We start from the raw sequence: 14,209 nt of genomic DNA, 5'->3' as shown, positions 1-14,209 counted from the left end.
CATTTCAGTTTCTATCCCTTTAGGGTAACAAATTCTAACTCCTCCCAGGCCGGTTCTGTTGCAAAGGCCCACTGACTTCTTTCCTGCGCTGGAACTTTACAACAGCTTTCTGCCCCTCTATTTAGTATTTACTTACTACCATCTTACAATAATGGTAGATTATGTCTGGATAGTGCATTACAAAATGCAAAGAATAAATACTTAACGTACAGATCTCTAACTAGATCTAAGCATCTTAAGTTCACAGCTTATTGTGATTTACATTTATAGTTCCTCTCTCATCACATTCATTCATTCAAGTACCTATACATGAAAGGTAGTCAAAAAAAAAATGTTTTCAGTTTAAGGGATGTACATACCGGAATTATAACAAAGAGTTCACTTCCCATGAGATCAAATACTCTCACAGTTCCCGTGCTTTCGGCATAGGCCAGCAGGGTGCAATCGTAACTCCATGCCACACATCTCCACTGGGGTTTTGGGTCTTTTGGAACTAGAATGAAAAGAAAAGAAGTGCTTTTAACATTATGAAGATAGTTAATACCTATAGTTCCTGCAGCTAAAGAGAGTATTCAAGTATGACATCATTTCCTAAGGGTCTCTAAAACTCCTGTTCAGTAGAAAAGAACAGCTCCCAGAAAGCCACTTCAAGTAAGAGTGGAAAATGTAAACCGTGACAAGCCTTGCCCCACTTACTTAAGAAGCAAAGTCTACTGACACCAGTGGTCTGCTGAATGCTGAGCACGCCCTCATCTGGTAAAGGCTCAGGAACGACATACCTCAAAATACTTATGAAATTACGAGAGATCAAAAGCATAAAGATTAAGCAGGAGACTATTCCAATCCAGTGAGTTAAGTTCCTCCAAAAGCAAAAAAAAAAAAAAAAAAACTCAAAATGTCAACTGAGATCTTTTAGATATATATTTCAAATATAGATTGTAAAGAAAAACAAAGTGGGATTATACTGACAGAATTAGAAAGAGTAAAGAATACATATGTATATTAGGCAACTGAATCAGGAACTGTTCTCAATCAATTACAAAATTATAAGATTTTGAGAATCAACACCTTAATAATCCGACACCGGTATTTTCTTCTGTTCCGAATTTTTCAGTACAATAGAAAGGCTACCAGCTGCAAAAGAGAAAGGGGCTGTGAAACTCTAAACTGTTTTAAGTTTGTCTGAGGTTTCTGATGTTTCCTTTGCTCCTGTTTCCCCTTATTAGAATCCCAGAACTGAAGAGCCAGGTAGGACCAGTGCCTTCCCTTTACCAGCAAAAATTCCAAGTGATTAGGAGCCTCAAGGTGACACCAGGAGTCACAATCAGAACAAACCCAGAATGTAAGCATGCTGCCTTCCCGTGTAGTGTGCACTTCATTACAACACACGGCCCCTCAGTCAGAGCCTGGATTTAGCCTGAGGATTACTGACTCAGAAATGTTTCTGAAATTTATTGCCTTCTCTCTATTCCTCTGCTAATGTCGTAATTCAGGCTTTCATCATCTCTGGCTTAAACTCTCATGACAGCCTCCAAACGGGTCTTCCCACTTTCAGGCTCTTCCCCTCTAATCCTTCCTCAATAGGACCCGAAGTTATCTTTGTAAAAGAGAAAGATGAAGAGATCACATCTTTCCCGTGCTTTAAAATCCCTGATGTTTATCCATTTCCAAAAAAATCAAGTCCAAACTCCTCCACATGCATAAAAGGCCCTTCAGCAATGGTCCCATCAGAGCTTTCCAATTCACCTCCCCGCCCTTCCTCCATCATACACCTAATAACCCACCAATAACACAACCACCTGGCAAATAAACCATGCACACTCCAGTCTGTGTCTTTCATGCACATTGTTGCTTCTACCTAGAATGTTCATCTCCAATGCTACTCCGAGGGTACTTGCTTGTTAAACCATCTGTGGTAACAAACTGTCACCTCTTCCTTCTTTGACACTCTTCAGGACTGACTGCCCTCTTCTATGTGCCCCCAAATATACTGTACAGAAGTCTCTCATAGTACTTATCACATCAGACGATGGTGTTTACATGATTATTTCCCCCACAAGTCTCTGAGACAATGTCTTACTCAACACTGCCATCCCAGGACCTGGAACAGAAAGTGATTTACGTTTCACTAATGAGCAAAGCCCCAGCCTCTCAGAAAAATCTGTAGTAACGGGGTAAAGTAATGCTAAGGGTTTACTGTTCCTCAGGGACTAACAATTAAACGTGAATTATATAACTGAAGTCTTCTCTCCGCCTAACAGAGGTACGGTAGAATTTAAACCCCCCTAATCTCTGCAATATATGTAAAATACGTTCTGTATATGGGAAAAGTATACCAGATGTCAACGAGTTTCTTCATTTTGACTATTTTTCAAAGGTAAAAAGCATGCCAAAAAAAGCCAAGAGAGGCCCCTGAACACAGGAGGGCCTAGGGAATTTTATTAAAGCCCAACGAAATACTGCATACACTTTGGAAAAGCAATTTTTTAAAGGTGGGAATAAAATGAAGAAAAAGATCAGTTCTCTGTCCTCAGCTTTAAAAGAACAATGAAACTTGGAAGTAAACTTAAGCACAAAATGATAAACAACAGAACACTTCAAGACCCACAAATACACAGATGCTACACAAACACCAGCAAGAGGACAATTTAATGTCCTGAAAAGTATTCACGTTCTAAAGAAACACAGCAACATGTTTCCATTGTCTGTTTTACCTGCGATAACATCTTTCCTCTTCATTTTGACAGGAGGATAAATAGATTTATGTACTACCTTCCGTATCTGTCTGAAGTAAGTTCCACCTGAAGGGACTTTGTTTTTACTATTACTTCCAGTTATAACCAGCAGCTCCAGAAAACTCGGCATGTGTTTTGACCCAGATAAAGATATGTTTTCATTACAAGAGAAGATTTCACATAACAATGTGAAAGTAAAGACATTATCATCAGATTTTTCCAGCACCCTGTGTGGTTTTGGAGAGGAACGAACAGCACAGATTTGTACAAAGCCAGTGTCAACGGAGTTTTCTGAAAAGTATTCAAGCGGGCTGATGATAAAGTTAACCAGCAGTGTGACAACTGCCACGTTGCTGGTGAAACCGTTTACAGCCGCGCTCATCCTGCGCTGGCTGCGGCCCCTTCAACCTGCCCCACTGCCGAGCTTGCTTGCACCTCAGAGCTCCTGTCAGTGCTGTCTGCTCTGCCTGGAATACTCTTGCCCGAACCGGTCCCTGGCTCCTTTCCATCTTTCAATTTAAATCAATTTAAATCTTGCTTGCTTAGGCAGTGTGCTCCGACCACCCTGTCTAAGCAGCCTCGAGGCTCCGTTGTTCTTCTCCATTCCAATGATTTCATGCCCTTCACAGCTCTTATCCCAAATCAGTGTATATTTGTCTACTTTTTATTGTCTGCCTTATGCATTAAACTATAAATTCCAAAATGTCAGGTGCTGTGTCCGTATTGTTCATAACTTTATCACCAGCATTTCGTGCTCGGCTGGGACACGACAGCACTCAAGTGCTAAAGGAGCACACTTCAATCCAGTGCTCATGTACCCAAATTAGAACTGGAAAAGGGAAAAAATTACAAAGAAGGAACACCGGGTTTTATTCTCAGTGCTGCCATAAAACAGCTGGGTGTGACCATGGGACGATCACCAAGGGTTCAATGAACACTCTCTCCCAAACATTCTTTGACTTTTACATCAAGAACCAGTGAGTAAGAGCAAACTAGTGGCACTAAAAGCCATGGAGAGGAGCTAAATATTTAAATGTTTGAAATTAAAGTGTTAGTAGAAGATATGAGAAAATTTTTACAATCCTAGAATAAGAAAGGTGAAAGCATACAAAACTTGGAAGCTATAAAGGAAAAAAAAGTGACAGATGCAGTTATCAAAAAAAAAAAAATGCTCCATGGAAAAAAAAGACACTATAACACATTTGAAAGACAAATGGATTGGGAAAAATACCTGCAACATATATGACAAAGGGTAACATTCATACTATATAGAAATAATAAGGAAATAGTCAAGTAAGAAAATAGTCAATAAGGAAAAGTCAGATAATCCAAGAGGAATAGAGTCAAAAGGATATGATCTAACAATTCACAAAAAAAAAAAAAACAGCAACTTAACATATGCCCTACCATTTAACTAAACATAGGCAAATTGGAAATGAGATGCTTTTTTCCCTCTGCCAAACCTGATGAATATTTTAGAAACAGGTAACATATGGTGCTGACAATGGAGAAAAGAAATAGCTTTATAATCATACCTTTTACATGGTTGTATAATAAGTATAACTTTCAGGAAGGAAATATGGCAGTAGCTACATTTTGTATGCTACACCCATGGACAAACAGATGTCTTTTCCAGTGCTGTTAGAGGGGGAAAGGGACAAAGAGGGGAAGAGAAAGAATAAAACAAGCCACCGTACACAATCTAAATTTCTACTAAGAGGGGGAACAGATAAATAAAACGTGGTTCACATTCTCACAATGGAATGCTGTGGCTTCATTTAAAAGACTGGATTACAGCTGTGCACACTGACTGGGAAAGACATCATCAATACAGTCAGTGTGGGAGCAAGATGAAGAACAAAATACATAAGATGATCTTGTTTTTTTACCTAAAAAAAGTCAATCCATCTATGTACAGGTTCATATAAGCAAAGAAGGCTTTATATTAAACCATTAATATAAGTTTCTATGAAGAATGCAAATTGAGAAGATAAAACGATCTATTTGTTACTTCTGCATTGTTTGAATTTGTTCAAAGTATGTACTGCTTTTGTAATTAAAAGAAAAAAAAACCCAGAGTAACTACTTTCAGACTAGGCTGCCCACCACACCCTAAAAAAAGAGACTAAGTTAGGAAATTTTATTTGAATTTTAAATAATGTCCATAAATTTTGCAAATGTGATGAAATCTATGAATCCACTGATCTTAGAGGCTCAATAAACCTAAAGCGGGAAAACTAGAAAAAAATCAAGTCCCATGAGAGCCAAATTCCTGAAATCAATGAAAAAGAGAAAATCTTAGAAGCAGCTAGAAAAAAAAAGACACACTACCTACAGAAACAATAACAACAATGACTGCTGCTTTCTCATCAAAACAATGCAATGATACCTTTAAACAGCTGAAAGAAAAAAAAAAGGTCAACCTGGAATTCTATATCCAGAGAAAATAGTTTACAAAAATGAAAGCAAAAATCAAAGATGGTTTCAGACCAACAATAAGAGAATTTATCAACAGACCTGCATTACAAGAAATATTAAATAATTTCTTCAAGTTGAAGGAAAACACTATCAAACGGAAACGTTTACAGAAAGAAAAAGTTGAAAAGTAACTGAAATGGAAAATAGAAGGAAAAATAAAAGATTTACCCTTGTTTTTTAATTCTTTAAAAAGTTACTGGACAAAAATAATAATATAAATATATATTGTGGCAGTTTAGCATTTATAAAAAGTTTGACAACAGTACAAAGGAGTAGGAGGGAATGGATGTACACTGTGTAATAAAATAATTTTTAAATGCACATTGTAAACCCCAGAACAAATGCTAAAAGGAAACAGAGAAGAGATAGGACAAATAGAAAAATAAGAAGGTAAAACCTAACCAGTCCAATAATTGCATTAACTGTAAATGTTCTATTAATCTCCAAAATATACAAGCAGCTCATGCAGCTTAATATCAAAAAAACAACCCAATCCAAAAATGGGCAGAAGACCTAAATAGACATTTCTGCAAAGAAGATACACAGACTGCCAGCAAACACATGAAAGGATGCTCAACATCACTAATCATTAGAGAAATGCAAATCAAAACTACAATGAGGTATCACCTCACACCAGTCATAATGGCCATCATCAAAAAATCTACAAACGATAAATGCTGGAGAAGGTATGGAGAAAAGGGAACCCGCTTGCACTGTTGGTGGGAATGTAAATTGATACAGCCACTATGGAGAACAGTATGGAGGTTCCTTAAAAAACTAAAAATAGAACTATCATACAACCCAGCAATCCCACTACTGGGCGTATACCCTGAGAAAACCATAATTCAAAAAGAGTCACGTACCACGATGTTCACTGCAGCTCTATTTACAATAGCCTAAGTGTCCATCGACAGATGAATGGATAAAGATGGGGCACATATATACAGTGGAATGTTATTCAGCCATAAAGAGAAATGAAACTGAGTTATTTGTAGTGAGGTGGATGGACCTAGAGACTGTCATACAGAGTGAAGTAAGTCAGAAAGAGAAAAACAAATATCGTATGCTAACACATATATATGGAATCTTAAAAAAAAAATGGTTCTGAAGAACCTAGGGGCAGGACAGGAATAAAGATGCAGGTGTAGAGAATGGACTTGAGGACACGGGGAGAGGGAAGGGTAAGCTGGGATGAAGTGAGAGTGGCATGGACATATATACACTACCAAATGTAAAATAGATAGCTAGTGGGAAGCAGGTGCATAGCACAGGGAGATCAGCTCGGTGCTTTGTGACCACCTAGAGGGGTGGGATAGGGAGGGTGGGAGGGAGATGCAAGAGGGAGGAGATATGGGGATATATGTATATGTATAGCTGAGTCACTTTGTTATAAAGCAGAAACTAACACACCATTGTAAAGCAATTATACTCCAATCAAGATGTTTTAAAAAAAAATGTAAATGTTCTAAACATTACAATTAAATGACAGAAATTGTCACACTGAAAAAAAAGCATGACAAATTATATGCTTTCTATAAGAGATGTACATTTAATACAGATAAATGAAAAAGAAGAGAAAAAAATGTCATGCAAATGCTAATCATAAAAAAGCTAGAGCGACTGTAATAATATTAGACAAAATAGAATCCAGGACAAAAAGTATTACTGGAGATAGAAAAGGACATTCCATCACAGTAAAGGAGCCATTTCATCAAGAAGACAAAATAATACGTGTAGGCACCTATAAACTAGAACCCCTAAATACATAAAGACTGATAGAACTAACAGGTAAAATAAAATACACAATTATATTTGGAAACGTCAACCCTCCTCTCTCAGGAAATGACAGAACAACTAGACAGAAAATCAGCATATATAAAAATGTGAACAGCTCTAACCCAACTCAATGTAATTAACATTTGTAAACCACGATACCTAAAAACTGCACCATATGCAAGAATCAAATTCTTTTGAAGACAGACCATATGCTGGGCCATAAATCAACTCTCAATAACTTCAAAAGGTTAAAATCATATTGAATATGTTCTCTGACCACAACAGAATTAGGTATCAATAACAAAACTGCTTATATTACAACAAGCTTAAATGCTTACAGAAGAAAAAAGGTTTAATGTCAGTGATATAAATTTCCATATTCCATCTAGACAAATATAAGCAAATTAAATCTAGTAGGCAGAAGAAAGGAAATAATATAGATAAAAGCAAAAATCAAAAGAAAACAACAGAAGAAGAAATCAAAAGCTATTTTTATTGAATATTAATAAACTGATAAAACTCTGGCCTGACTGTTCAAGAGAAAAGAAAGAGAACACAAATTACCAATATCAAGAACAAAAGAGGGACATCAATACAGGTCTGACAGACAATAAAAGGATACTAAGGAAGTACTACAAACAACTTTAAGCCAATATACGCTAAAATTTAGGGGAAAATTCCATTAAAAAAACTGGAACCGAAAGAAGATGAAATTGAAATTTTAAAAAGCTTTATATCTATTTTAAAATTTTAATTAGGAATTAAAAACCTACTCACAAAACTCTAAGTTTCACTGGTGAATTTTATCAAACAATTAAGAAATAATTCCAATTTTACACAAACTCTTGCATAAAACAAAAAAAGAAGGAACACTTGTCAACTCATTATTTTGAGACCAGCGCTACTCTAATACCAAACCAGAAAAACATTACCAAAAAAAAAAAATCTATAAACCAATAGCTCCATGAACATAGATGTAATAATCTGCTACCTATGTTATACACAATTATCTGCACAAAGGCCTAATGATGGTTCTACCTTGCTTGTGAAATCAAGTATAACACTGAGGTACTTACTCCTCAGAGATCAAATTTATAGGCACTTTCTGGATTTGGATGATTGGGAGACCTACATCTTAACACTCAGGAAGTTATCCAGTAAAAAAAGATCAAAAAAGATACTTCGGAAAGTTCTTCTTTAACTTCAACCTAAAAGACTTAACAATCTATCTTTAAGTGAAGAAAGCAGATTATAAAACATTTTACTTTCACAGAGCATACCTATAGTAACAAGCACAGAAAAATGTCTGAAAGAACAGATCACGGAATGTTAATAGTACTTATCTCTGGATAGTATGCTTATTTTTATTTTCTACTTTTGCTCATTCTTAGTTTCTAAAATTTTTACTGAGAATGTGCATTATTTTTTCAACAGGAAAAAAATTTATTAAAAGTTATGAAAAGAAATAGGGCTTCCCTGGTGGCGCAGCGGTTGAGAGTCCGCCTGCCGATGCAGGGGACGCGGGCTCATGCCCCAGTCTGGGAAGATCCCACATGCAGTGGAGCGGCTGGGCCCGTGAGCCACGGCCGCTGAGCCTGCGCGCCCGGAGCCTGTGTTCCGCAACGAGAGGCCACAACAGTGAGAGGCCCGCGTACCGCAAAAAAAAAAAAAAAAAAAAAAAAAAGTTATGAAAAGAAATAGTTACCATATAACCTGAGGCTCCTGAATCACAGTTCAAGAATGAAATGTTTCATTTCAAAATCTGGGTGCTTCAAACAGTCTGTGCTTCCCAACCTTTTTCATGTCAAGACACACATAGAATATCACGTTTGTATGGCACCTATGGGTAAATTGATGAGGTTGCTGGAAACTGGAGGCAACCAGCCTGAGCTCACGCCGTCAGAGGGCCACCAGGCCACTGGAGGGCTGATAGGACCTCAGCCCACCTACACTAGGCAAGCTGCTCTCAGCATTAGGAAGCTCTGGTTTATGGTATCTCAAAATCAGAAATATGAGGAAAATCTCCTGGTTAACATAGTACAGCTCTGAAGATGTCTAATTCCATGTGCTATTTTTAGGTCACTATTCAAGATAGAAAGAGAAGACTGAATTACTATTTATGGCCTGGCAAACATAGCCAACAAGTTGCAATCCACATTTACATATCCTCAAACAGCATATACTTTATAAAACAATAACTGAAAAATACCAAAGTGGAACCAAACAGCTCCTACTTCAGTTTGCAGACTACGATATGTAGTTTCAAAAACGCATTAACAACCATCCCGCTCCTTCTCTCCAGGCATACACAGGAAATATCATTTGGCATATGAGTTATTCCCATAAAGATGAGTTAGATAATAAGCAAATGATCACTACCTCACATTACATGAAATGGAAAGAAGCCATTAATGCACATTGAAGTCATAAATCCACACATTCAGAAGCCAACAAAATAAAACATTAGTTCTCAAAGCATTATTACCTCACTCATGCTGCCACATTAACTGTACACAGTAAAAGCTCTAACAAATATTACAATTTGTGTAAAACACAGAAGAGTTAATCTTCCCAATTTCATGTTAACTTACAGATTTCTCAGTTTACTTACTGATTCAGAGTAGGGTCTAATGTCAAAGCTCAAAGGGGCTGTCTGTCTGAATCACTCCAACATTCGGAGCACCACTTCTCAGAAGCCCACTGCAGGCTCCCCGAGCCCTCACCTAACAAAAGGGACGCACTGGGAGAAAAGGCAATTGAATACCCCCAAATTATTCTTCTCGGAACTTCTTGATCCTTATACATTATTTAAGCCAAGCCTGGTCCACTTTAATAAGTGCTGGTGAAAAAACTATTAGGAAGCAAATTCAGAAAATGCTAAAGCCCCAAGGTTTAGAAATTCACAAAAACTACTCCCCCTTCGATTTACTTTCAAAAAGATACTAAGCGGGCTTCCCTGGTGGCGCAGTGGTTGAGAGTCCGCCTGCTGATGCAGGGGACGCGGGTTCGTGCCCCGGTCTGGGAAGATCCCACATGCCGCGGAGCGGCTGGGCCCGTGAGCCATGGACGCTGAGCCTGCGCGTCCGGAGCCGCAAAAAAAAAAAAAAAAAAAGATACTAAGCAAATACGGCTTCCTACCTACCCTTATTGTTCTAATTGTGGTATGTATACACACTTGCATACAACAGGAATAAAAAACATGAATATCATGACAATTACCCATAAACTTATATATGCCTATATATATATACAAAATACATACATATATATGTATTATATATATATACTCATACATACACACACACTCATGAACTTACAAAATTAACTCAAAAGAAACAAGCAAATACACTTTTTCATAGATTCATTCATAAAAATCTTTTTAATAGTTCCCAACTACCATTATCCACTTGATATGGTCAAAAACTGTGTGCCTTCTATGTGTCAGACACCATGCTAGGCACTAAGAATGCGGAAAAAAAAAAAAGTTGAGTAAGGCAGAAGCCCTGCCTTCAATCTAATTAGGAATCAAACAAGCAAGTCAACAATTTAAAAAGGAAAGATTAGGCTAAGTGAAATGACATAGGTACAAAAAGTCCTACAGAAACATTAAGAAAAATGCACAAATCATGAGGAAGAGGGCAAGAAAAAAAAGGTTTCCAAAAAAAAGCTGATGCTTCAACTAAAACATGCAGAACGAATTAATTAAATATAAAGGTGGGAGCTTCTAGGCTAAAGGAACCATCTGCACCAAGGCATGAAAAATACAATGGGGATGGAAAACTGCAAGCTACTTTACACTAGATCACAGGACGTATGGCAGGGGTATCTTACAGGACAGACACAGGCTGACTCGTGTCCTGAACTAGAAAATATGAACTGCATTCTATAGTCAAGAGTGAACAATTGAAAGATTTTAGGCAGAATAACAGTACTAGTAACAGTAATAATAGCTTAATGCCTCCTAAGTACTTAGTATGTCAGACATTATGCTAAGAGCTTTATATATATTAGCTCACATCATTTTTCCACAACCCATTCTATAGGATTTTGCCTGTATTACAGATAACTGAGGCTCATAGAGGTAAAGTAACTTGTCCAAGGTTAATATTTAGGAAGCAGTGGAGCCAGACTTGAAGGGTAATCTTGAGAGATTCTCAATGAAGAATGATCAATTTGACAAGCAGGATAAAGTATTGATAAGTGAAGGGCATATAGAAGAAAACCCTGTCAGGAGACTGTTGTAAGAAACCAAGTAAAAATAAACGTTAAGAGCCTGAACCAGGGCTGTGATGGCTGAAGTGCACAAGCAGGAAACAAGAGCCATTTCAACAGATTCCCAGGACGTGGTGAAGTTCAGATAAGGTGAGGCTTCTCCACTGTGTCACTCAGTGTAAGTGCAAAGAATTATTTCTCTCTCTCTCCCCTGATGGACTATAAACCCTTAAATCTAGGTAACCTATGTCTTATTCCTCATTGTAAACAGATTGCCTAGCATAATAGTGTCTGCCATATGGTGGCAACTAAATAAATATTTGTCAAAGTAAGAAAGAAGGAAGAGAAGGAAAAAGAAGAGAATGTCTAGATTTTTGGCTTGGTACAGATAATGGTACCACTGACCAGAGTACTGAGGGAACAGGGCTCTCCAAGTAACAGAACAGAAGGAACAGATTTTAAGAAGGGGAGGTAAATTTATATAAATATGTAGGAAATTTCACATTTGCTTTTAAGTGACAATATACACTATACGTAAAGCTAACTCCATAAGAACTCTATTACTAGTTTATCCACTAGTATATGTGGAATTGTATAAGAATAACGATTCTGACATACTAATAGAATTAATATCACCACTTATATGGGACTGAAAACATTTTTAAAATATTTGATTTTTAATCTTCTGAACACATCTGGACAGCTGAGAATGAGAAAAATGAGAAGGAAACTGGCCCTAGGCCACTAATGTTGCATTTGACCAGGAACTTAAGACCAACCAGCCAGGGGGAATCCTCTGTCTTACCACCATTTTGTAGATTTCAAAGCTACCAATGCCTCCCTTCTCCTTGCTCTTTCACTGTTGATTACTTATTCTACCCTAATGCTGCTTTAAGATAAAATATGTATACTATGTTCTTCCAAGTAAATGAGGAAAGGTCCACGGAAAGCACTAAATGCAGCGCCTGGCACACAGGAAGGACATGACAAGTGGTTGTGTCATCGCCACAATGACTATGATTATCATCATGATGATTCCTACAACTACTCCACTGTTAAAGTAACACCAGGTCAGACAAACGAACTGGAGGTCCTGTAAATAAAACATAAGTAATAGATGCATTTACCTAACAGTACCCACTTCATTGTTTTCCTCCCATATGGTTCTCCTACCTTTTCATACACGGCTCCCACAGATCAAAACACTCCCCCCTCTTCTCCTACCTTCTACTCATTCTTAAGGCTGCTTTCCAAAAGTCACTTTTTCTCAACAATCTCATCTCACACCCCTGGTTAAACTCTCACTCTGCTCTGTATTTTTCCTTCATCAGATTTATCAAAGTCTGTAAGTATATAGTTGAGGGTCTACATGCCTCGTGAGGTAAGTGGTCATGCCTTTTTGCTCACAATCATACCCCTAGGACCCAGGAAAATGGTTCACATACATAAGTGATACTCAGTAAATTTTTGCTGAATCGTATATCAAACAATGATCAAATCCAAGATTACTTTTACTAGTCTATAACTGACCAACTCCTAACATATCTACAAATTATTTTCTGCATTGAATTCAAAATACAAATACTTTATCCCAAAACTGGCTTAGACTTTTGTAAAACAGTTTCAATTTCAAATCTCTCCAAAATTCAGATCCTAAAGCAAAGCATTTACAGAACAGAAATCAGTTAAGATGCTTTATAATTATTTTAATAAAGTCATAATAATCCTTGTCAATAAACAGTATCTATTCTGACTTTTAAGAAATATTAACTGCTGGGACTTCCCTGATGACTCAGAGGTTGAGAATCCGCCTGCCGATGCACGGGACATGGGTTCAATCCCTGGTCCGGGAGGATCCCACACGCCGTGGAGCAACTAAACCCGTGTGCCACAACTACTGAGCCTGCGCTCTGGAGCCCACGAGCCACAACTACTGAAGCCCACACACCACAACTACTGAGCCCATGTGCTGCAACTACTGAAGCCCGCACGCCTAGAACCCATGCTCTGCAACAAGAGAACCCACCACAAGAAGCCCGGGCACCACAACAAAGAGTAGCCCCCACGCAATGCAACTAGAGAAAGCCCACGTGCAGCAACAAAGACCCAACGCAGCCAAAATAAATAGATAGATAAATAAATAAATGAGGATTTTTTTGTGTGTGTGTGTGGTACGCGGGCTTCTCACTGTTGTGGCCTCTCCCGTTGCGGAGCACAGGCTCCGGATGTGCAGGCTCAGCGGCCATGGCTCACAGGCCCAGCCGCTCCGCGGCATGTGGGGTCTTCCCGGACCGGGGCACAAACCCGCGTCCCCTGCATCGGCAGGCGGACTCTCAACCACTGCGCCACCAGGGAAGCCCAATAAATGAATTTAAAAAAAAAAAATTAACTGCTGCAGATTTGAATTTTTTGACTATTTTGGAAACTCTTACCTTGACATTTCCCAATAATAGATGTAAAATCATCTTTTGCAGACCTGCAAAATATATGTAAAATTAAGACAACAGTTTTGCCATAACAACACTACTGTGTAGTACTATAAGACATCACAAACACTTACAGACCAGACAACTTCTCTAGATAACACTAAATCATTCCTTCTCTCATATGGATGGTTTTGTGCCTCAAGTAAGACCCTTTCATTGGTGACAATGTCTCCTTCCAACCTTCTTATTTCACTAGGAACATAGCTACATTAGGAATCTAGTGATACAAGCATACAATAGAGATGCCTGGACCCTATCCGCAAAGGCTCTGATGCAGTAAATCCGGGACGGGGCCCAGAGGCACAAATTTTTTTTTTAAAGCTCCACAGATTGATCCTGGTTGAGAACCACTGGTCTGTATCATATTGCAGAGTTTAATCACTTAGGGAGAAAAGTCTTGTTTTAACAAGTCAAATAGCTTTAACAAGTGACCATATTTATATTAGCGACCTACTTAACATCTGTGATATTGAAATATATACTAAAGTATTCTAATTATTATATCTTCAAAAATGAAAACTG

General features: G+C 37.9%; 1 protein-coding gene across 1 annotated transcript in view; it reads right to left on the bottom strand.

The window, feature by feature from the left end:
* The window catches only part of NBAS (NBAS subunit of NRZ tethering complex), a 363,692-nt gene that overhangs the window by 339,188 nt on the left and 10,295 nt on the right, over nt 1-14,209 (bottom strand). The window contains exons 6-7 of the mRNA XM_065891748.1: nt 13,634-13,677; nt 360-493 (exon numbers count right to left, since the gene is read on the bottom strand). Of these exons, the coding sequence (XP_065747820.1) occupies nt 360-493; nt 13,634-13,677 (178 nt within the window). The remainder of the gene's footprint in view (nt 1-359; nt 494-13,633; nt 13,678-14,209) is intronic.

Source organism: Phocoena phocoena, chromosome 14 (assembly GCF_963924675.1).
Source record: "Phocoena phocoena chromosome 14, mPhoPho1.1, whole genome shotgun sequence".
In the NCBI taxonomy this organism is placed as follows: domain Eukaryota; kingdom Metazoa; phylum Chordata; class Mammalia; order Artiodactyla; family Phocoenidae; genus Phocoena; species Phocoena phocoena.
The sequence above is the reverse complement of the archived record's forward strand: the minus strand, read 5'-3'. Positions and strand labels throughout refer to the sequence as shown.